Below are 22,166 nucleotides of genomic sequence, written 5' to 3'. Positions count from 1 at the left end.
GCCTTTATTGCACAATGTCATGTGTACATTGTATGGTTAAGAAAAGCTGTAATTTATAAACTAATTGCATATCACAATGCAGAGGAAAGTAATTCAATTGCAGTTCATTTGTGGCTAGTTTCAGCTGCTCTCTTAGAAGCACAAGATGCTTTTCAAGATGAACAGGGAATTTATTGGCAAGAATAATTCAGGGATACATGCCGTTTGATTCTTATAAATGATAACAACTGCTGTCCTCAGGTTACATGTGTTTGGCACCACTGTCGAAGAAAAATTGCATGCAGATGTTGCGCTCATCTCCGTCTCCAGTTGTGGAACGCTGTCTCTCAATGTGTTTTTGACATATTGGCACATGTTTTTAGAATTGGGAGGGGATGTTATATCAATGATGGCTGACGTTTGTAGATTCTGGCACCTGCCAGTGAGGTAGTGTGTGTAATATATGTGTGTTTGTTTTCATATCTTCAGGACGGCCTGACACCTTTACACTGTGGAGCGAGGAGCGGTCACGAGCAAGTAGTTGAGATGTTACTAGATCGCGGAGCACCAATCCTCTCGAAGACAAAGGTTAGATATGCTGTTCTGCCTTTAAAAGGATAGTTCCCCCTAAAATTCATATTCTGTCATAATTTACTTACCCCATGTAGTACCAAACCTGAATGATTTTCTTTCTTCTGAAGAACACAAAAGAAGATATTTTCAAGAATGTTCATGTTGCTCTTTTTCATATATTGAAATTGACAACCTGGACATTCTGCTTAACATCTCCTTGTGTTGGAGTTCAGTGTTGCAGAGTTCATCAGTTATGAAACAAACTCAATTCAACTATAAAGCATCTCTACAGAAGACAATAGTGTCATTATTCAGCTCAAGTCAGTTCAGTGTTGATTCAGTTGATTCAATAATAGTGCCAAGTTCAATTTAGTTATAAGCAGCTCTACAGAAGACTATAGTGTCATTATCCAGCTCAATTCAAGCTTTGTTCTCATCCAATGCGGAGTGTTAGTGCAGTCAAATCTGTAATATCACTGAATATTAATTGCCTTTTAAACCCCAATTTTTTTAACCAACTTTTCTGTGTTACAGAAAAGGTTATATGGGTTTGGAATGATGTGACGGCAAGTAAATTACATCATTTTTGAGTGAACTATTACTTTAAGCATATGCAGATGTGACATAATCATTTTTTTTCTTTTCTTTTTCCATTGCATCACTGAACACTTTCCTGGAATCTGAAAGCAAAGCAAAACATGGTCACAGACTCCTCGCCAAATTAGATAATATCCCAGCCGATTAATGTCTCAATGGAGCAATTGTTTTACTACAAATAGTGACGTATTAATAGCCTCTCACTGTTCTTTTACCCCAGATGTCCTTTTTGAGGAGGGGATTATGACTCTATTAGAAGTTTACTTTTTCTTCTCTGAATTCTTAGAAAGATAAAACTGTTTTAGATGTGAGCCATCTGTGATTCCTGCAAGATGACGGGTAAAAATAAAGAATAGAGAATTGAAAGTTCTTCAGTTCAGTTTAATTTCTTCATAACCTAAATTGGTGTGTGTGTGTGTTTTAACAGAATGGCCTGTCGCCGCTGCACATGGCCACACAAGGAGATCATCTGAACTGTGTTCAGCTCTTACTTCATCATGACGTACCCGTGGACGATGTCACCAACGATTACCTAACAGCCCTGCATGTCGCTGCACACTGCGGACACTACAAAGTTGCCAAGGTCCTTGTGGACAAGAGGGCCAATCCTAATGCCAAAGCGCTGGTGAGTTTTGCGTTAACAAGTAGGACGTTGCTGAATCTAGAAGGTCTGCTCGGGATCGATTTTTCAGTCCCACTTCTGCAAGATTCTATTCTGTTCCCACCCACTTCTGCTAAAAATATTTATTTCTTCCTTCTCCTACCTGCAACTCTTACGTTATGTCCCACTCATGACTGCAAAATCCAGCAAATAGAGATTTATTCGGGTTTTTTTGTCCAATTCCAGTGTGATATGCTATTTTTCCAATTCCCACACTCAATGCTTCTGTCCTCACCTTGTTGTATTGGTTGCAGCTGTCAAAAGGAAGGACGCACACAACCGAAAAACTTTGAGAATATCCAATGCTTTGAGAATATCCAACCCTGCCCCTGTAAAACTTTTTGGGCCCTATTTTAACGATCTGAAACGCAAGTATCAAGCGTGAAACGCAAGTAACTTTGTGGGCGGGTCTTGGGCGATGTTGCTATTATACCGGCGGGATAAATGACTCTTGCGCCCGACGCAAATCTAAAATGAGTCTGAAGTAGCTTCATTATTCATAGGTGTGGTTTGGGCGTAACGTGAAATAAACCAATCAGAGCGACATCTCACATTCCCTTTAAGAGTAGGCGCGCTTGTTCTAAAGCGGATTCCTATTATAACGGCGGATTTGCCAGGCGCACGCCAGGAGCGGTTCACAGCCGAGGAGACCGACGTTCTCGTCAGGGCCGTAAAAGACAGAGAGGTGACATTGGGGATGGGAGAAACCCACCCAAATTAGCTTCGGTTAAACAGGCGTATAATAATTTGGGTAAATGTGTAAGCTAGATTTATGCCTATTTTTTCACATCTTCATGGACACAACAATGATTTCCCTCGTGTGTCAATATTTTTCCTTGAAATAATGTATGATTTGCAAAAATGAAAACTGCTGCTTCTGTGTAGATGAGAGAATCAAAGTGTATGCGCGTTGTGCACACGCTACATTGATTATGGCCAAGCATGCGCCCTTAAAATAGTATATGAATAACATGCGCAATGCGCCACTGACTTTAGACTATGGTTTTTCCTGGTCAGTGGCGGAATTGTTTTCTAAACCTGCAAAATAACACCAGGGAACGTTTTCGCCGAAACACGCCTCCTCTTTGCGCTGAACCGCCCCCGGGAGCGCAAATGCATTTCCTAGTTTACCGACGTGCGTCTGTGGAGGGAAAAGTCTGCTGTGCGCGGGTGCAAAGTAGGAATGATACATGCGTCGGTGTACAAAGTCAATTGCTCTGGGTGCAAGATATGACCCTTTGTGCGATAGACGAATAACCTTCTGTACCTTAACTTTTATTTTATTTTTAGTTTATATATTGCTGGAGTCCCACAAGTATCTTCCCACTCAGCAATTCAAAATGTGTCCCACGCTACACTCAGTCTCCCATTGCCAGACCTTTGGCTATCAGCATTAGGTCTGGTCTGCATTGCTGCTTATTCTGGCCAAGATCCCTTCAGTTAAACAGGAAGAGACCATCTGAATGACATGTAAAGATGACTTTTAATTATTTCCATCAAGAGGTGTATCATTTTTGGTCAAGTTCTTGTATTGACAATGCAATTCTCCTCCAGCACATCTTAAAGACTTTCAATGAATTTACGGTTTGTACTCAGAGGTGCCAGTTCATGTGTGGAACTGAATCTTCACTTTTTTTGGCTGGGCAATGTATGTTATTTCACAATAATAGACTGGTGTAAAAAAAAAAAAAAACCTTGCTCCAATCAGATTAGAGAATGCTTTCCAATTTTAATCCAATATGCATCAGATGTTGTTGTAGCCCAAACATGTTCTACTTAAATATGGTCAAAAAAGAGCTTACTAGAACTGTGAAATCCCAGAATAATTTGGCTTTCACCTTAGATGGTATTCTCCAAATTTTATACGTGAGCATGACATTTAACAAGTTTTGTTTCTGAACAGCACCATGGCGATCTGTAAAAAGCCTCTCTTGGCAAAGACTGCAGTGCATACTGTCATGCTCTGAAGTAATGGTTACAGAACGGGCGTGTCGCTGCAGTTTATGAGGAAAAAAGGAAGAAAGAAAGAAAACTGTAGAAAGACAAGTCTGCCAAGCATTGAGCAGCGGGAGCCACGTGTTTTCATTCGTCTGGAAATAAAGCTTTGTTAACTCTTCAGTCATCTGGATATGGGCAAAAAGCAACCCGATTTTCATTAATAAGATAGAGTAAAAACCACCCGAATCTCTTTTTTTTCCTGTAGAATGGTTTTACACCACTTCACATTGCTTGTAAGAAGAACAGGATTAAAGTGATGGAGCTGCTGCTGAAACACGGAGCGTCCATTCAGGCTGTGACTGAGGTGAGAGAGAAAGACACTGGATTTTTTTCTTAATATCTACATTTGCAGAGCTTGCTTTACGCAGTTTGGTCTCTTTGAATCAACAGTTCAACAATCAGCAATCATCTCTGAATGTAAGAAATATTGCATATGTCTTTGTAAGAAATGTTGGTTATCTGTGGAAAGCAGGGTCAAAGCGACCATTATAATTGGAGGGACTTTTGTCTCGCCCACTTTTCAGGACATAACTATTTATTTTAAAGGTTTTATTTTGCTTGTATCTGGTGAGAAGAACAATGACTTAGACTAGTTGGTTGAATTTTCAGGCAAACAATTTGTTAGCGGTAATCCTACTATGGCCACTGCCCATTTTACCAAATGTGCTCATTTGATATATGATACATTGTGTCACCTAATTAATATTCATGAGCCAAATATAAATTGTCTCTCCTACTTTTTTATTGTTCCTACACCTCTAATGAAAATGTTATGTTTGTTGTTAAATACGTTTACAAAGCTATGAAAGTCTGTTTGCGCCTTAGAGAGAAATTATATCTCACATTTGAAACGTTATTTTTCATAATAGTGAATTACATTTGCTAACTGGGACTTTATATCTGACAACATGACTTTATATTATGCAGTTGCAACTTTATCCCTCATAATTGCACATTTGTATCCAACAGTGCAATTTCACTTTATATATTTTGCAATGTGTTTTTATATATAAAAATTTTGCGACTTTTTTAAACTCACAATCTCACTACATCTTGCAGAGTAATTTATCTGGCAATGTGTCTTTGCATGCAGTTGTAGTAATTGTGATACTTTCTTGTACAGTAATTGTGACTTTACTGTATATCTCACAATTGCAACTTTACCTTTCTGCGTTTGCAACTTTATTTCTTACAGTGTGACTTTATTTTTTGTTTTAAACTCTCTTTAATCTGAGGTAGAAACAAGCTTCCATACATAGCAGTCTAGCATTTGATGATAGAGTGAGAATTAAGTCTTCTCTTGTTTTGAAAAACAACATGTGCGTTTTGAAGTGAGGTAATATTTGCTTTAGCATGCAGTTCCCAACACCTCAAAGCTGCATATTTCTGTGTCTCTGGCAGTCTGGACTCACACCGATTCATGTGGCCGCTTTTATGGGCCATGAAAATATCGTGACTCAGTTGACAAATCACGGAGCGTCTCCAAACACAATGAATGTGGTGAGTACAGCAGTCCCCAACCCCACCAGCACCAAACAAACAGTTTTACAAGTTTCCTTTTGATAGTGAAAAAACAAAACATTTTAGCGAAGCCCCAGAGGCCAGCCGTGTTCCTCTCTGGAACGTGTCATTGCTTGCCACATTGGTTTGGTCTCCCGTTTCATAAAGCCATTTAGGGTAATAACAGCCTCTGTCCATGTGCTTAAACATACGTCTGACCACAGGTTGGAGCTCCTCACTCTACTGTAATTAGAGTACAGTCAGACTGTAATCATGCTCGACTGTTCCCCATCAGACAGACGGTGGGCCGACAGCAAGCCACTGTTACCGTAGAAACATGCTTTAGGCTTTGTTGGGGTGCAGCTCATTGAGACAGTCAAAACAAAGAGAGCAAGACAGGGGCCTGGTCTGATGAAAGGGCTGTGTACACACACACAAAGGCTTACTGTCCAAACACAGTAGTACCTTTTTCCTGAAGCTTCGTCTGTGTGTGTTTTAGAGGGGAGAGACGGCGCTCCATATGGCTGCCAGGGCAGGACAGGCAAACGTGGTCAAATTCCTGGTGGCGAATGGAGCAGATGTGGATGCTAAAGCTAAGGTGAGTGAGAGATATGAGTCTAGGTATGTGCTGCTTTACTAGTGGTGTTTGCAAAGACAGGTGCTGCCACTGTTACTCAAATTTGGGCGCGTGTCCACCAAAAAACGCTTGAAAGCGTTTCGGCGGCGCAGCGTTTTTTTTCAGTTGAGATGCTGTGGTGATACGGAATATCTGCGGAACTGTTACCAGTGTCTTGCTACACAAATGGTATATTTCTGAATATAAAATTGCTCTGGCACTAGTTTTGAAAGTTTTGAGATGTGCTTGTTGTTGTCGTTTGTTATTGTTGTACAAGCAGAATGTGACGGTTGAACGTGTGGTATTTGTCCCGCCCCACCTTCACTGTGATTGGACAATTGGGTAAAAAGTGACAGTGATGAGTGCTGTGTTTTACCCAAAGGTGAACATTCTTCAACTCTCGGCGACCATTAAAAAAAAAAGATTGTGCGCTCGGCATGACAAGTCGCTGACCGGTTTTTTAACCGCCATTTTAAAAACGCGCCGCTCACATTAAAAACAAATTGAAAAATATGGTGGACACCTTCTTTAGTGTATGTGATCAGGACAAAGTCCTAACCCATAGCTGTTGAGCATATAGTTTGCACCACAATGCTTGTGCTGCGGACATGGCTAAAACCTCAAATCATGCAACCTTTTGGAGAGTTATTCTGTTATATTTCATTCTGAGTGATTCGAATTTTTATCTGGCGCATGATAAAACAGGTGAAACAAATCCCAAAGACTTCCAGTAGATGAGGGAGCTTGGAGAGACTTGAAAGGGGGCTCTTTTGACTTGAGTCAGAAAACAACCACTCTGAACACTCTGAAAACTCCATTCATTTTCTCCATAAGGAAACTGATTTTGAACGATAACTTTTAAACCTTTAAAGACAACGTCAGATACGAGATTGTTAATCCATGGTATTTGCTTCTGCTGACGGCATTATTTCAGCAAAATAAATAAATAAATAATCGTATTTAACAGAAGAATTCCTAGTGAAAATCTGCATTACCCATGATGCTGTACAGAAAATGACACCAATCAGTTGAAAAAAGCAACACTTGCCAAAATAGCTCTTTAGCTCCGCCCACTCCCATGAAGCACTGAAAATGTAATCCAGTCGATCTCTCTAAACTCTCAAAATACTTAAATATTTGTATATATATATGCGTATTTTGCAATAGTTTTATATTTCTCTATTGTTTTTAATTCGATTATTCTGTTTTCAGTGCTTCATGGGATTGTAGTTCTTTCCCTTATTAAAGGCGTAGTTACGTTCACAGTGTTGTACCTTTGTCAGATTTTTAAAAATCTTTTTGCTTTAAATCAAATTTTGTAGTGTTGTGATTCTCCTCCTAGCTAATTCGATTGGTTCATGGCTTATAACACTTTAACGACGACTTTAAAAACCCCTACTGGAAAAATGAATGGAAAAAATACTTTCGGAACCAGCGCTTCTGAAAAAGGGGGCGGGAACTGTTGAACTCTATACCCTGGCAACTACCCACAACCACCTAGCAAGTGCAACAACATGTTATATCCACTCAGAACACTTTATCATCCACATACCAACATCCTGTCAACCATCCAGAACACATTAGCAACTGAATAGCATTAGTTTTCTATTTCTTTTCATTTCATTTTTAAAAATTCTAGTCTATAATATTATTATTTAAATATCAACCACATCATACGGAGTACAATAGTTCCATCTGTGTACCATCTGTCATATAAGTATGTAAATAAAACGTACTTGTAAAATGATGCTAGACTTTAGAAGCGCAGACAATGTAATGAAAGTGTGGTGAAACTACTGTGGAGTGTAATAGCTGTGGAATGCAATGCAGTCTATCTATACTAATAGGAAACAGTTGCTTGTTTGTTTGTGGTTACATGAAAGACTGCCAAAGGCCCCAAACCTTTTTTAAGTGTTGCCTCGCTTAATTTAGTTCTGCAGTCCTGCAAGGAAATATTGAAAAGGTGTAGCATCTTACAACCTCTAAAAAGGGGAAAAAAAAGTAGTAACTTATCTTAAATGTGTGTGTAGGACGATCAGACACCGCTGCATATATCCAGTCGTCTGGGAAAACCCGACATAATCCAGCAACTGCTGCAACACGGGGCTTCACCCGATTCCACCACCACAACTGGATACACGCCCCTCCACCTGGCCGCACGTGAAGGCCACAAAGACGTGGCATCCATCCTGCTGGACAACGGAGCATCTCTTGGCATCACTACCAAGGTCAGTCAAACAAACAAAGCTGGACGATCCGTAATGCTCCATTATATTTGCTTTGTTGCTTGTGGTCAGATAATCATAGATAGCCAGGCTGTGAAATCATTTCCCCATCATTTTTCCAGAGTCCGTTTTTTTTTTTACAAGGAAGAGCCATTTAATATGTCCCGTTTTAACTTCCTGTTTCAACAGGAAATACGTACAACACAGGAAATTTTAAGGACCTCCTTGGTGGTAGTGTTACAGTGCATCATATTTTATGTGGTATATCATGTGTCAGAAATGTATTTTTATTTTAAATAGGATAAATTTAATCAAAATAGAATGTACTTTAATCACACTATTAAGTAGAGGTGGGGGGGTGGGGGGGGGGGAGATGCATCGCAATTCTCTCTTCAACGATTCTGAATCTATTCTGAAAACTGAGCTTATTTTTCCCCCCGCATATGTGCAGTGATACTTGTGTGCATTAGAGACAGCCATTTTGCTAGCCATACTATAATTAGCTATATTAATTCTGAACATACAGTTGTTTTGATTTATTATTAATTTATTATTTTAAAAAGTAGTTATAATTATATACGTAATTTAATAAAAATGATATTTAACATTGGTGTAAACATTAATTCATAAGAAAATAAGTCTAGATAAAGAATTGGTTTCTGTTTCCCAGAATTTGTGCTGTTTAGTGGGTCCTGCCCGCTATTTTCCATGCTCCTGTTACACTCATCAGTTTTTTAACAAGATTGTTTGATCTCCTCCATTTTGCTTTCCTTGTGATGCGATGTAGATTTCTTTCTATTTGGTTTAATGGAGCAAACAGCCCTCTTTCTCATCAAGCATGCAGTTATGTTTATGAATCAGTAGATTCATTCAATTATGAATAAATTGAGCATGTGAGCTACATTCTGCTGACAAAGTGTTAGGTTATATCACTCAGACAGGAGACTGTTTCAAATTATTTATTAAATTGATTATTCAGTAAAACTAATCACTATGCAGATGTGTGTCTTGCCCTTTACTTTACAATCAACAAGCCCAACCCAAAGAACTAGAGAAATGATATTTGATGTTGTAACTGAAAACTGAATGTGGCCTGTAGAAGAGTTAGGGCCCTGTGATTTCTGGGATGCGGAAAATTTGGACAGAATCACAGAATCCAGTCATAAAAATTGAATTTTACTGTATTGTATATATGAGGACATGAAGAACTGCTCTGAGGGTCATTTCATTTTATAAAATTATCCACTCAAAGGTCTTCATAATCACTACAAACTTTGATTTTTTAAATGGGAATGAAAGCAAGGCTGTGAGGGATAGACATGCATCTCTTCAGTGGGTTTTTCATTTCATGTGTTTCTTATGGATTATTCTACTGACGAAACACTGCAAAAATATCTTTCCAAGAAATTTCAGTAGTAGACCAAAAAAAAAAAAAAATATATATATATATATATATATATATATATATATTATAAATAAATTATAAGTGATCTAGGAGCTTTTTACAGCGGATACCATTGAAAACACAGTAGGTCTATCCCTCACAGCCTCGCTCTCATACCTGTCATGGTGCTGCTCTGAATAAGGTCTATTGTACAGTAGAATGTACAATTTTAATACAGTTTATAAAAATATATTTTTTAAAGGAATATCATAACATTTTTCATCAATGTTTTAATTTATACATTAAACCTCTGTTGTTTGATAAAGTGAAAGGAATTGTGAAAATGTCATTTGAATACATACAGTGCGTCTGGAAAATATTCACATTTTGTTATGTTACAGCCTTATTCCAAAATGGATTAAATTAATTATTTTCCTCAAAATTCTACAAACAATACCTCATAATGACAACGTGAAAGATGTTTGTTTGAAATCGTTGCAAATTTATTACAAATAAAAACCTGTAAATTAAAAAACTGTAAATCTCACAGCAGTGTTAAATTGTGGCTTGAGCGTAAATCAGCGTTTTTCTGTTTACTAAACGTTTTTTATATAAAATGCTTTACATCTCCTTCTTGAGTATTTTAGCTGACCATATAAAAACCAGTGATGGGTTTGCAACTCTTGCACATCAAAGAAAGGAACTTCATCTATCATGATAGCTCACCAACCTGCCATATGCTGATGGAGGATTTTGCTAGCAGTATTATTGCTGTGTTATATTTCATTACATGGAATACATTACAACATGATATCTGACATCACGTCCATTATGTGGAACATCTGGTGATGTTTAGGATCATTTGGAATCGCTGCATGTGGGATGTATTAGTATTTTGGTGTTTGTACTGATTGTTATTGAGCACAGGGCTTTCCTTTCCACATTTCTCAGGGATGTGTGTAAAGGTCTGTAGATTGGTACTCACCTATACTCATACTGAAACATATTTGGAAACATCTATTAATGACATGGATAACAAGCCATCTCTTCTCTCTAGTTAAGACACAAAGCGCTCATGATACAGAAATGTCATATACAGGTTTTACCTTAAAGTCGCAATGAAATGGAAGTTGCGATAGTCTTTTCTTCCCTATTGTGACATCTATTAGAGTGAAATAGCTTCTTGAACCAGAAAAAAATGTAGGGCGGGACTTGATGGTTGAATAGTTGTTGTTTGCTTTTGCTGTCTTCTCATGTGACGTGTTTACTGGCACAAAGGCGGCTATTAGAGAAGAGATGTTGCTGCAAGATGGAGGGGAAGTTATTTTAATTTAAGATTATGAGGTCACAAGACAAGAAAAAAATAATGTGTACGGATAATTTATAATAAATAATGCAATATAGCATTAAAAAAATCAATTTTCATTTCATGGTTTCAAAGACCACATGAAATGGCTTGGCGAGTGCCTTTGCTGTGTTGATATATTTCCTTTTGAAACAGGAAGTTTGGGTGAGGCAACCCTTTATTTTATAAACAGCTGGGAGACATTACATAAAAAAAAAAAAAAAGATACTTTAAACCAACTTAAAATATATATTTTTTTTATATTTTTTATTAGTTTTTGTCATTGGACAATACAACGGATGCAAAATGAGCCAATATTTTTTTGTCTGTTTTCCAGAAGAGAAAGTTAAAAGATGGTTTTGAGTTTGTTTCCACCCAATAAAACTCAACCTGTATCTTTGACCACAACGACTATCAGCAGCTTTGTTTTAGCTGTAGAAATAAAAGATTCCCCCAGTGTCCCGCTGTGTGATTGTGATAGACATAAAATACTAGACAAACATCACTGAGCAGCTGCCAAGTGTTACAGTGTGAGAATGTGCTGAGGTAGGAGAATGAATTCATGGTGTATTCCACCACTCCATTCACAGCAGAGCAGAGTTTCCCTCCGATAACACAGCTGTCATTGGATATGTTTGTCCTGTGTCTCTAATTATTGTTCATGATTGATTTAGTAAGGCATATGGAATGCTGGCCTTCAATGAGTCAAGGGAAAATGTCGATCTCCAGATCAACTAAACCTACACATTTCCCAGTTGAGGCTGAGGTTATAAAATAAACATTATCACACTCAATTTAGGTAATTGATTATAAAGGAGAAAAAGGGTTACAAAACAATCAAATGTAAATTGAAATATTCAATCTTTTTAAAACTGGTCATATTTCATTTATAAATAAGAAATTAAGAAAGTAAGAAAGAAATTACTATACAAATATATATATATATATATATATATAATATAATATAACATTTTATATAGATATATTTTAAAAAAAGGTAGATTTTTATTCATTTATTACAGTATTTTTCCCGCATTACAGTTTGATTGTGGCATAAAACTCCAAAAATACTTTTTTTCACCTGAAAGGTCAGCTTCTACTGTATACTGTACAGACTTCATCTCTAGCTGGACGGAAGGGCTAGTATATACTTTTGTGTTACTTAACAAAAGGAAACTTGTGCAACACAGATCAGTTTATTTCACAATGTCAGTTGCAGTTCATAAACCCCACCCCAAAACTGACCAGTTTTGCCACACTACAGTTGCATGCCACACTAAATGACTTGTCTCTGTATCCTAGTTGATACATTTTTATTTATTTCTATGTATGAATTATTTTTCTTTGCAGAAGGGATTCACTCCCCTGCATGTTGCAGCCAAATACGGGAAGATTGAAGTTGCTAACTTACTGCTACAGAAGCGAGCGCCGCCTGACGCAGCTGGAAAGGTAAAAGTGTCTATTTGCACTAATGGTAATAGGTTGTCGATTACTTCCTTTAATGTGCTACCGGGATGGGCAACTTCGCTCCTGGAGGGCCACTGTCCTGCAGAGTTTAGCTCCAACCCTAAAGACTGAATGTCTTCAGGATTACTGGAAAGCTACAGGCAGGTGAGTTTTTATCAGGGTTGGAGCTAAACTCTGCAGGACAGTGGCCTTCCAGGACCAAAGATGCCCATCCCTGATGTACAGGATTTATGTTCTGAGTTTATGTCATCCCGGCCATCCTTCGGTTTCTGGTGTGGTAACATGACCACGGTAAGAAATTAAGCATTGATTTTCCTTTCTAATAAAGGAGGGATTTTGGGTGAGAGACTTGAATATGGGACACATTTGAATTCTTTCTTTGTGTAATATCTAAAAATGATTACATCTGTTTTCCAACTCGGCAAACAAACAATTATATATAATTCAAAGAAGTAACAGCATGCTAACATATGCTGGCATATGACATAATATTTGTGCTTCAAAGACAAACAGATGTGCACTCATTAATGTTTGTTAATTATCATTTTGCGTCACACTTAAAGTAAACTCTCATTCCAACTCTCATGCATTTGCATGTGTATAAATGGAAGCGAATGAAACAGAAAATCAGTGGTGACCGCACCATTAAGACCTCACAAAATCAAAACCAGCTAGATGAATTTAAATCTTTAATACATATAAACAGCATGTGGTTAATGTTAATATTTTGTGTTGTTGCTTATAAATACACAGCTCAATTATCATTAAAAGTCACTGTAATGTAAAATGTTATACAGTTCTTTTACCCAGTAAGCATGCTTGCTTTGCAGAGATCATCTGGAAGTGCCATATTCACTTTTATTCTGTATCATAAATCTGCTTCTGACAGCTTGTGAATGCTTTAAAACGACATCTTCCAGATGAAAACACACATTGGAGAGGCGTTTGTATGCTATCAGGATACATACTGTCATTTTCCAGACATGTCAGAGATTTCATTCGCTAATGTGCACTGGCTAAATTTACTCTCTAAAGCTAAAAGCTGATTGATTTATAACAGCAGCTGTTTCACACACCCCTACTTTGAGCTCACGGCCAATAATAGCTGTCTATCTATGTGTGTGTGTTTTTAGAGTGGACTAACACCACTGCATGTTGCTGCACACTACGATAACCAGAAAGTGGCCCTCCTCCTGTTGGACCAAGGAGCGTCCCCGCACGCAGCAGCAAAGGTATCAGGAAACCCTTACCGCATCTGTGTACTGATCACAATATCTCAACTAGCAGACACCAATCTCATCCAAACGCAACCACATGCGCACACACGAGTGATGAAGAAATATGGCCGCAGACCAAACGGCTGCACACATGCTCACACAAAACCACCTCCACCCTACATTGTTGATCAATTTTTGCCATTTCACTTCTAGTCCACCCACTGTAACCTCAGAGGATGGTAAGCTTTTTATTGCTTCGAAAAGAAGTTGTTCTTGAAAACTGTGTCCTTCTGTGGTTGATGTTGTTTTGATAGATTGCTCAGGGATAGTTCACCTAAAAATGAAAGTTCTGTCATCATTTATTCATCCTCAAATCAGGATCAGAAAACCAGTACGACTTTATTTCTTTAAAAAACACAAAGTCTTTGTGGAGGTTGAAAGTCATTGGTCGGCAAATGTTTTCATTCTATGGAAAAGAGCAGCGTGACCGTTCTTCAAAACATCTTTGTTTTGTGTTCCACAGAATAAAGTCATGCAGGTTTGGAATGACAAGAAGACGGATGAATGATGACAGAACTTGAATTATTTCTTTAATGAATGTGTATTATGCCTTTAATAATTAGCAGTCCTGAAAAAAAGTGCTTCTAGGGTTTGTCATATGATTTCTCTATGGTCTTCTGGTCCCTTCTGTGAACTGTGCAGTAAATTACTGCAAACTCAAAGCATCATGTATACATCAAGCATAAAATATTTTTTATCAAGTTCCTTGTTTATCAAGGTTGCGTCGAAAATACCACTGATGGCAAAACAAGGCCTGGATTCATCTATGAAAATGTAGGCTCTGTTCTAAAACCTAGCTGACTTGCTGTCGACTGCCTATATAGGCAACTAGGCCTTAAAGGAAACTTCGCAAGTGACTGATTTGGACTATCAACATAGGCGCAACAAGTCCTTGTCACTCAAAATATCATGCTGCAACAGTCGGGTTCTGGAAATAAAAACTCCATTCGTTTTCTCCATAGAGGAATTGATTTTGAACGATAACTTATAAACCCTTAAAGACCGCTCTAATGGTTGTTAATGGATGGTATTTGCTTCTGTTGAAGCCGTCAGTCCACATTATTTCAACTTATTTTTTAAATAATAGTAGAAAAACGACATTACCCATAATGTAAAGCACATAAAATTCCACCAATCAGAGGTAAGCAAAATGTGCCATAAGAGCTCTTTAGTTCTGCTCACTCCCATGACGCACTGCAAATGACATCATCCAGTCTGTCTTCCTACGTTTTTAAAATAATGTAGCTTGGTTCATGGCTTATAACACTTTAATGAAGAAAAATCTTTATGGGAGAAATGAATGGAAGAAATACTTCCAGAACAAACGCCCCTGATAAAGTAGACAGGCACTCTTGCACCCTATAGGGTCTGATGTTAGCATGTTGCTAAGCTAATGACGTGACACTCTTAAGAGTATAAAAATAGCACAGGTATTGGGTAAATTGTTATATTTTTATCAATATTTGTCAATATGAGTAAATAATATGACTTAGATTTGTATATGTGATTCAGCTTCATCAGAATCAAAACAAGTTTCTTTAGAAGCAGCATAATACAGTGCTATGCATAAGTTTAGACACCCATGCTAAAGTTGACTAAAAAGAGGAATAAAAAATCATCTTTTGGAAATTGAACTTAATGCCTTAATTTAAAAAATTAGGAAAAATCCAACCTTTAAGGACACCAATTTTCTTTGTGAATGAATAATTTATCGTAAATAAATAAATGTTCTTCCTTAAAATACAGGGTGCATAAGTTTGGACACCCCTATGTTAAATTCCCATAGAGGCAGGCAGATTTGTATTTTTAAGTTTTTTTTTTTTTTTTTTTTTTTTTTTTTTAGGATACTATGCATCCTGATAAAGTTCCCTTGGCCTTTGGAATTAAAATAGCCCCACATCATCACATAGCCTTCACCATACCTAGAGATTGGCATGGGGTACTTTCCATAAGATCATCTCTCAATGCAAATCAAACTAGCTATTAGGCTAACTGAAATAAAACCATGCCAATCTCTAGGTATGGTGAAGGCTATGTGATGATGTGGGGCTATTTTAATTCCAAAGGCCAAGGGAACTTTATCAGGATGCATAGTATCCTGGATCCATGAAGTAACTGGCCTTTAAAAATAAAAATCTGCCTGCCTCTATGGGAATTTAACATAGGGGTGTCCAAACTTATGCACCCTGTATTTTAAGGAAGAACATTTATTTATTTACGATGCATTATTCATTCACAAAGAAAATTGGTGTCCTTAAAGGTTGGATTTTTCCAAATTTTTTAAATTAAGGCATTAAGTTCAGTTTCCAAAAGATGATTTTTTATTCCTCTTTTTAGTCAACTTTAGTATGGGTGTCTAAACTTATGCATAGCACTGTATATATATATATTTTTTTTTTTTTACAGCTGAAAATAAGCCTATGTCAAACACTATTGTCTACATATGTCCGCTTTTGGGACGGAGCTTAGAGATCTGAAAGTTTAATGAACCAGTTCTCTCATAGTCTTAATTCACAAACAAACAAAAAATATGTCCACAGTTTTTGTTTGAGCTTGAATAGAGAGTACATGCTTTCATGCTTTTAAACGGTTTGTGTTGTTTTGTCCACCCTGAAACAGTTCAGTGTAAACCCCTAAACAAATACAGTGACCCAGATACTGCCTTTGTTCCTTCACAACGAACAGCAGCCAGACCTGGCATGTGGAGAACACTAACTGACTCACAGTTTTGGATAGGACCGCTCTCCGTTGACCTCACTGGCTGACACCTCAATATTCGCTAGCTGTTGAGAAACAAGATCTTTTTTTTCTTATGCTCATTTCGACTAGCTTCAGACTGCTTTTATCCACCTTTCAGCCATCGTTCCACTCTTAATCTGTGAGGTTAGAAGCAAAGCGCTGCTGTCAACATGTTCCTGTTTTGAAAATGTCATAAATCTAAGGTTTTAGTGTGGTTATAGTGGTTTGGCAGCATGTGGCTTAGTGCTGTAGGGCTGGACGAGCAAAAAATACAGTAAAATCTAGTTAAAAATGTTTTCCTCAGTACTTTTATACTTAGTTCAAAGTTATACTGTACTTATATATTTTCATTTTCATTTTGTAATATAGAAAAGTGCCTAGCTGGGATTTCCATTAACATTAAGCGATGATGCAAATGAATATTTGAATCAGAGTTGTGAATAGATGTTACTTAATTTAATATTGCCTATTTGTTGTGAATATATTGTGATTAATTGAAATATTCTGTACTTTCAGTGCCTAATACCAATCCCCCATACTGTTTTCACTGTTGAAAAGTTCAAGGGGTATTGAGAGTAATTGGTGATCTAGGACAAGCTCCCGCTTGTTATCGTTGTTATTAAGATTTTTGTCTGGATGCTCATAGAAATCCTTTTATTATGATCTCCTTCACTTGCTTTCCCTCCCAGAACGGCTATACTCCTCTGCACATAGCTGCCAAGAAGAACCAGATGGAGATAGCGACCACGCTGCTTGAGTACGGAGCTGATACCAATGCTGCGACCCGCCAGGGGATCAGTCCACTCCACCTGGCAGCCCAGGAGGGCAACGTTGACATGGTCACGCTCCTGCTCGCCCGTGAAGCCGCCGTCAATCTGGGAAACAAGGTGAAAAATCAGCTCAGATACTTTATGATGCTATTCCACAAAGAGCATATTCAACAATATTATAATTTTTTTATATATCTTCCAATTTGGTTTTGGGTGAGTGAAGTTTGTAACAGGAAAATATCCATATGACCTCATTATACTAATAAAGTCAACATCCAATCCAAATTGACCTTATTTACTTTTATTATAAGCTCCGTTAGTATGACCTACACTGATGGATGATTAATTTCTGCATGATGTGTCATATCTGTGCAGTTATGTCACTAAATTGGTTGATGAATATTTATGTCAGAGTGGACTGACCCCTCTTCACCTGGCGGCTCAAGAGGACAAGGTCAATGTTTCAGAAGTGCTGGTTAATCATGGTGCCACTGTGGACCCAGAGACTAAGGTATTGGACACACACCCAAACACACATGTTGGGTTTCCATGTTTCATGGGGACTTTCCATCGAGACAATAATATTTGTACTGCACAAAAACTGTATATTCTATGCCCTAACCCTAATCCTAACCCTATCCCTAAGCACAACCCCTATAGAAAACATTCTGCATTTTTACATTTTCAAAAAACACCATTTAGTGTGATTCGTAAGCTGTTTTCCTCAAGGGGACCAGTGGAAAAATGTCCCCACAAGATCAAACATTTCTGGTATATTTTGTCCCCACAATGTAGGGAATACTTGAACCACACGTTAGGTTTCGCTATCTTTGTGGGAACTCTCAATATACGTACATAATAATTTTTATACTGTACAAACTCTATTTTCTACCACTCACAGAAACCTTCTAGCATTTTACAATTTTCCAATGAGCATAATTTTGAGCGTAATGTTTATTCATACATTTACCTGGGGATCGTACTGTCCTTGTGGGGACAGACAGATAGGTAGATATGCAACACATACATCCACACACTATGTCTGGCCAGTCCCCTCATTGGTCACTCGTGTATAAACATCGAACGGCCCCGGCTCAAGGTCGTTCAGTGCGGCTCTCAGATGTTGAGAGAGTGTGAGATACACAGCAGCACACAGATCAATACTCAACAGCACAATGACCCACAGAAAACACACTCTCAGCACAGGGAATGATGCAGAGCAATGATAAAGAACAAGTGCTTATTATTACTATTATTACTCCGCCCTCCTAGTTATACAGACAAGCTTTATAGAACATCCAATTGGATTGAACTGGATACTACTGTGTATCTTTATGTGGTCAAAGTTGTAAAACCTTTCCAAGATTAATAACTAAATCTCTATGCTATACATAGCCCTATTATACACCTGGCGCAATGCGGCGTCAGGCGCGACGCAAGTGTTTTTTGCTAGTTTCAGCCCGACGCAGTTATCATTTTCACGTCCTGCGCCACGTTGTTTAAATAGCAAATGCATTGGCTCCTGTCTGTGCTCCCATAGGCTGCTGGTCTGAAAACGAGGTGTGTTTGGGCACATTGTTGGCGCGATGCTATTTTGAGGCAACTAAAATTTTGATTTTAAAAAACGTATATATTTTTTGTTATTTAAAGGGCGCATTAGTAATATGAGCCTATAGGCGGGTCCACAATGCGCGTACACTGCTTATTACACACACAGGGACGCAGCAGCACACAAACATGCTAAATATTACAAATAAAAGGATTACAATGTAATAGATTATTATTGTGTATATAAAGATATGGTGGAATCCGGCTTGTCCCGTAGATGGTCTGCTTTCGCGAGCGCGAATTCCACCATGTAAATAGCCAATCCGAGCGCAACTGGCTTTTAAAGGGAATGGGAGATAAACTCTGATTGGTTTATTGCACGTTACGCCCAAAACACCCGTTACTCATTAAGACAATAGGGACAACCCTTTTGGACCATGCGCCGGGAGCGCCGACCATTTTTCCCATCGGCAAAAGTGGATTCAGACACGCCCTAATTGCACTTGCACCATGCGCTTTAGACCATGCGCTTAGATCGTTAAAATAGTGCCCTATACCTCTAAAAAATTAGGTTAAGTGTGACTGTCTTTTTAGACATGTAAGAGCATTCTTTGAATACATCATGGCCCTTTTTATGTGTGAAAAATTCATGTGCTTGACTGGAAACAGAAGTCTGAGTAATGTGTGTCTCTGTGTTCTGGTTCAGATGGCATACACACCCCTGCACGTCGCCTGTCACTATGGCAATGTGAAGATGGTTCACTTCCTCCTGAAGAACCAGGCTAAAGTCAACGCCAAAACTAAGGTTATTGAAATAATTTGCAGAGAAAGCAGTGTGTGAGGCTGAGTAACTGCATTTCTTTATCTTTTACTCTTGTTACAGAACTGTCTTTTCTAATTACTGGTGGAAAAGTTTTAATCTCTCAGTTTCTCTTTAAAATCCTCTCATGTTCAGAATGGATACACACCTCTTCATCAGGCTGCTCAGCAGGGTCACACACACATCATTAACCTTCTGCTGCAGCACGGAGCCTCTCCTAATGAGCTGACAGTGGTGAGTGTCACAAGTCTGAATTCATGCACCTCTTCAAAACAAGATGCCTAAAAAAAATATATACGGAGAAGTTTGCTGTTATTTTTCTAAGCAATCAGACTGATTTTTGCCTTGTACACTGTGAAATGAGAGGGAAAAATCCCACAGACTTACATTTAAGCCAGCAGTCATGAAAATCCTGGAATTTTCAGGGAATATTTAAATTAAGTTTTTTACTTAAGAAAATCTAATGTTCTAGTTTATTTTTTACATTGATGATCTCTGCACTGATTTTGCCTTTTCTTGAACCTACAGAATGGAAACACGGCCTTAGCTATTGCCAGGCGCCTGGGTTACATCTCTGTGGTCGACACGCTCAAAGTTGTGACAGAGGAGACGCACACTACTGTGGTGAGGGACTTTGTGTCATAACATATTTTAGATATATAAATATAGCTATACTGTACACCGGGTGTAACAGTGCTTTAGTGCAGAGGTTTTCAACTGGTGGATCTCAGCATAAAAGTGGGTTGCAGATCTGCTGTGATAGTGTCACAGACAAAAAAAGAATGCTACATATATACAAATAATAAACGGCGTGTCAATTTACACTAAGAGCTAATAGCCCGCCTGGTTGGCAGAGGCTATTTACACTAACTCCGCCCACTGACATCTGGTTGGCCCAGACAAAATTACGGAAAACGTTGGATTGTCAACAGTAGCAATAGTGTAGGGGTAAGGCGCGTGGCAGAAAGTTTTGTCCCGAGTTCTAATCCGCCTTTTGTCGAACTCGCTCTACTCCCTTTTCTCATCACATTTTAGATCGGAAAGGCATTTATCTTCAATAAAAATTAAGAAAATATTCGAAAAGTGGAAATAAAGTGTCTAACGTTTAATAATAAAGTGTTTATCGGTCAGGGTCAGGGGTTGGTGTAGCGAGGGCTTTATTGTCCCAATAAGGCAGCATCTATTTAATAATTGTAATAAATATAATCATTTACAATATGTTATTATTGCATTCCGTTTAATGTACAACAAGACAGAGGTGCAAATAGTATCTACCACTATTTAAAAGTAAAAATACACTTTTTACACTTATTGCAAAGAAAATGCTGCTATTTTCACTTAGAGTAAATAGCATCTATCGCTAAGAAAATATGCTATTTTCGCTTTATATACGAAAATAATGGCAATAATAGAATACATGCTTTATTTGACACGGAGCAAAATTAAGCCACTTCCACAATTGCATCTTTTTATGTTTTTTCTTCTTTTTTGTTTGCAGACAGTGACGGAGAAACATAAAATGAATGTTCCAGAAACAATGAACGAGGTTTTGGACATGTCAGATGATGAAGGTAAAAAGAAAAGTTTTCATGTAAAGTTTCTTTTTGGCCATTTACATATTATTTCTAACATTTTTTTATTTAAATTACACAGTCCGTAGAGCCAATGTGCCTGAAATGCTCAATGAGGACTATATTTCAGATGTTGAAGAAGGTATCTCTTATTTTGTGTGGTTTGTTCTTGTAGCACCTGCCTTTTTCTTTTTTTCACATTTTCCAACTAACCAGATCTTCTTAAGTCTTTTTTGTGTTATAGACTCTTTTCACTCCATGGCTGTTGAATATGGCTTTGTACTAGTTGCTAGGCTACTCTTTATGAATATGAAATTCCTCAATATGCAAATCTCCATTGGCTTGCATATATTAAGTCTTGGTTTTGCTATTCTGTTAACATCTTTACATATAATTACAATTTCACACATACTCTCTTAGTAATTCCAGCCTCTGTGGACAGAATTGTTTTCTTCAAAAGTCTTGGCTGTGAGATAATTGGACAGAAGTTTGTTTGGCTCGGTCCATTTCTGTTTTGCAGTCAAAACCCATAGAGCTTCAGTGTAAGCTAAAAGGATTGAATAGATGTTTGCCAGTAAGTGCCATGAATGACAATTTTGTGTATCCATTTATTTGATACAGTAACGTGATGGTTATGAAAGCATTTTTATCCTTGCTTTTATATATATATATATAGCTTTTGGGGGCTGGTAAACCCTACATTATGGGGACAAAATGTCCCTACAAAGATAGCAATACCTGAAATCCTTGTCCTTGTGGGGACACTTTTTGGTCCCCATGAGGAAAACAGCTTAAAAATCACACTAAGTGATGTTTTTTAAAAATGTAAAAATGCAGAAAGGTTTCTCTGATGGGTAGGTTTAGTGTAAGGGGATAGAATATGCAGTTTGTACAGTATAAATATCATTATGTCTATGGAAAGTCCCCATAAAATGTGTGTGTGTGTGTGTGTGTGTGTGTGTGCGCGCGCACTGCAGAGACTGAAGCATGGTGTTTAGTTTCTGTAAACTTATATTCCTGCATACTCCCGGGGCATAACTGACATAACTCGCATGACTTCTTATTTACATATTACACCTCTGTACCCTAAATAAAC

The 22,166-nt window shown here is 37.9% G+C and overlaps 1 protein-coding gene across 7 annotated transcripts in view; it reads left to right on the top strand.

The window, feature by feature from the left end:
* The window catches only part of ank3b (ankyrin 3b), a 170,765-nt gene that overhangs the window by 107,061 nt on the left and 41,538 nt on the right, over window positions 1–22,166 (top strand). For 6 of the 7 annotated variants that reach the window (XM_084433634.1, XM_084433633.1, XM_084433631.1 and 3 more), the window contains 15 exons: window positions 469–567; window positions 1,577–1,774; window positions 4,014–4,112; window positions 5,210–5,308; window positions 5,808–5,906; window positions 7,955–8,152; window positions 12,229–12,327; window positions 13,479–13,577; window positions 17,051–17,248; window positions 17,544–17,642; window positions 19,386–19,484; window positions 19,635–19,733; window positions 20,028–20,123; window positions 20,998–21,070; window positions 21,153–21,212. In XM_084433634.1, coding sequence (XP_084289760.1) covers window positions 469–567; window positions 1,577–1,774; window positions 4,014–4,112; window positions 5,210–5,308; window positions 5,808–5,906; window positions 7,955–8,152; window positions 12,229–12,327; window positions 13,479–13,577; window positions 17,051–17,248; window positions 17,544–17,642; window positions 19,386–19,484; window positions 19,635–19,733; window positions 20,028–20,123; window positions 20,998–21,070; window positions 21,153–21,212 — 1,714 coding nt within the window. The remainder of the gene's footprint in view (window positions 1–468; window positions 568–1,576; window positions 1,775–4,013; window positions 4,113–5,209; window positions 5,309–5,807; window positions 5,907–7,954; window positions 8,153–12,228; window positions 12,328–13,478; window positions 13,578–17,050; window positions 17,249–17,543; window positions 17,643–19,385; window positions 19,485–19,634; window positions 19,734–20,027; window positions 20,124–20,997; window positions 21,071–21,152; window positions 21,213–22,166) is intronic. The other variant, XM_084433632.1, reaches the window with a different exon arrangement.

This window comes from Rutilus rutilus, assembly GCF_951802725.1.
Source record: "Rutilus rutilus genome assembly, chromosome: 16".
In the NCBI taxonomy this organism is placed as follows: Eukaryota; Metazoa; Chordata; class Actinopteri; order Cypriniformes; family Leuciscidae; genus Rutilus; species Rutilus rutilus.
Note: the sequence above shows the minus strand (reverse complement) of the source record. Positions and strands in the feature narration are given on the sequence as shown.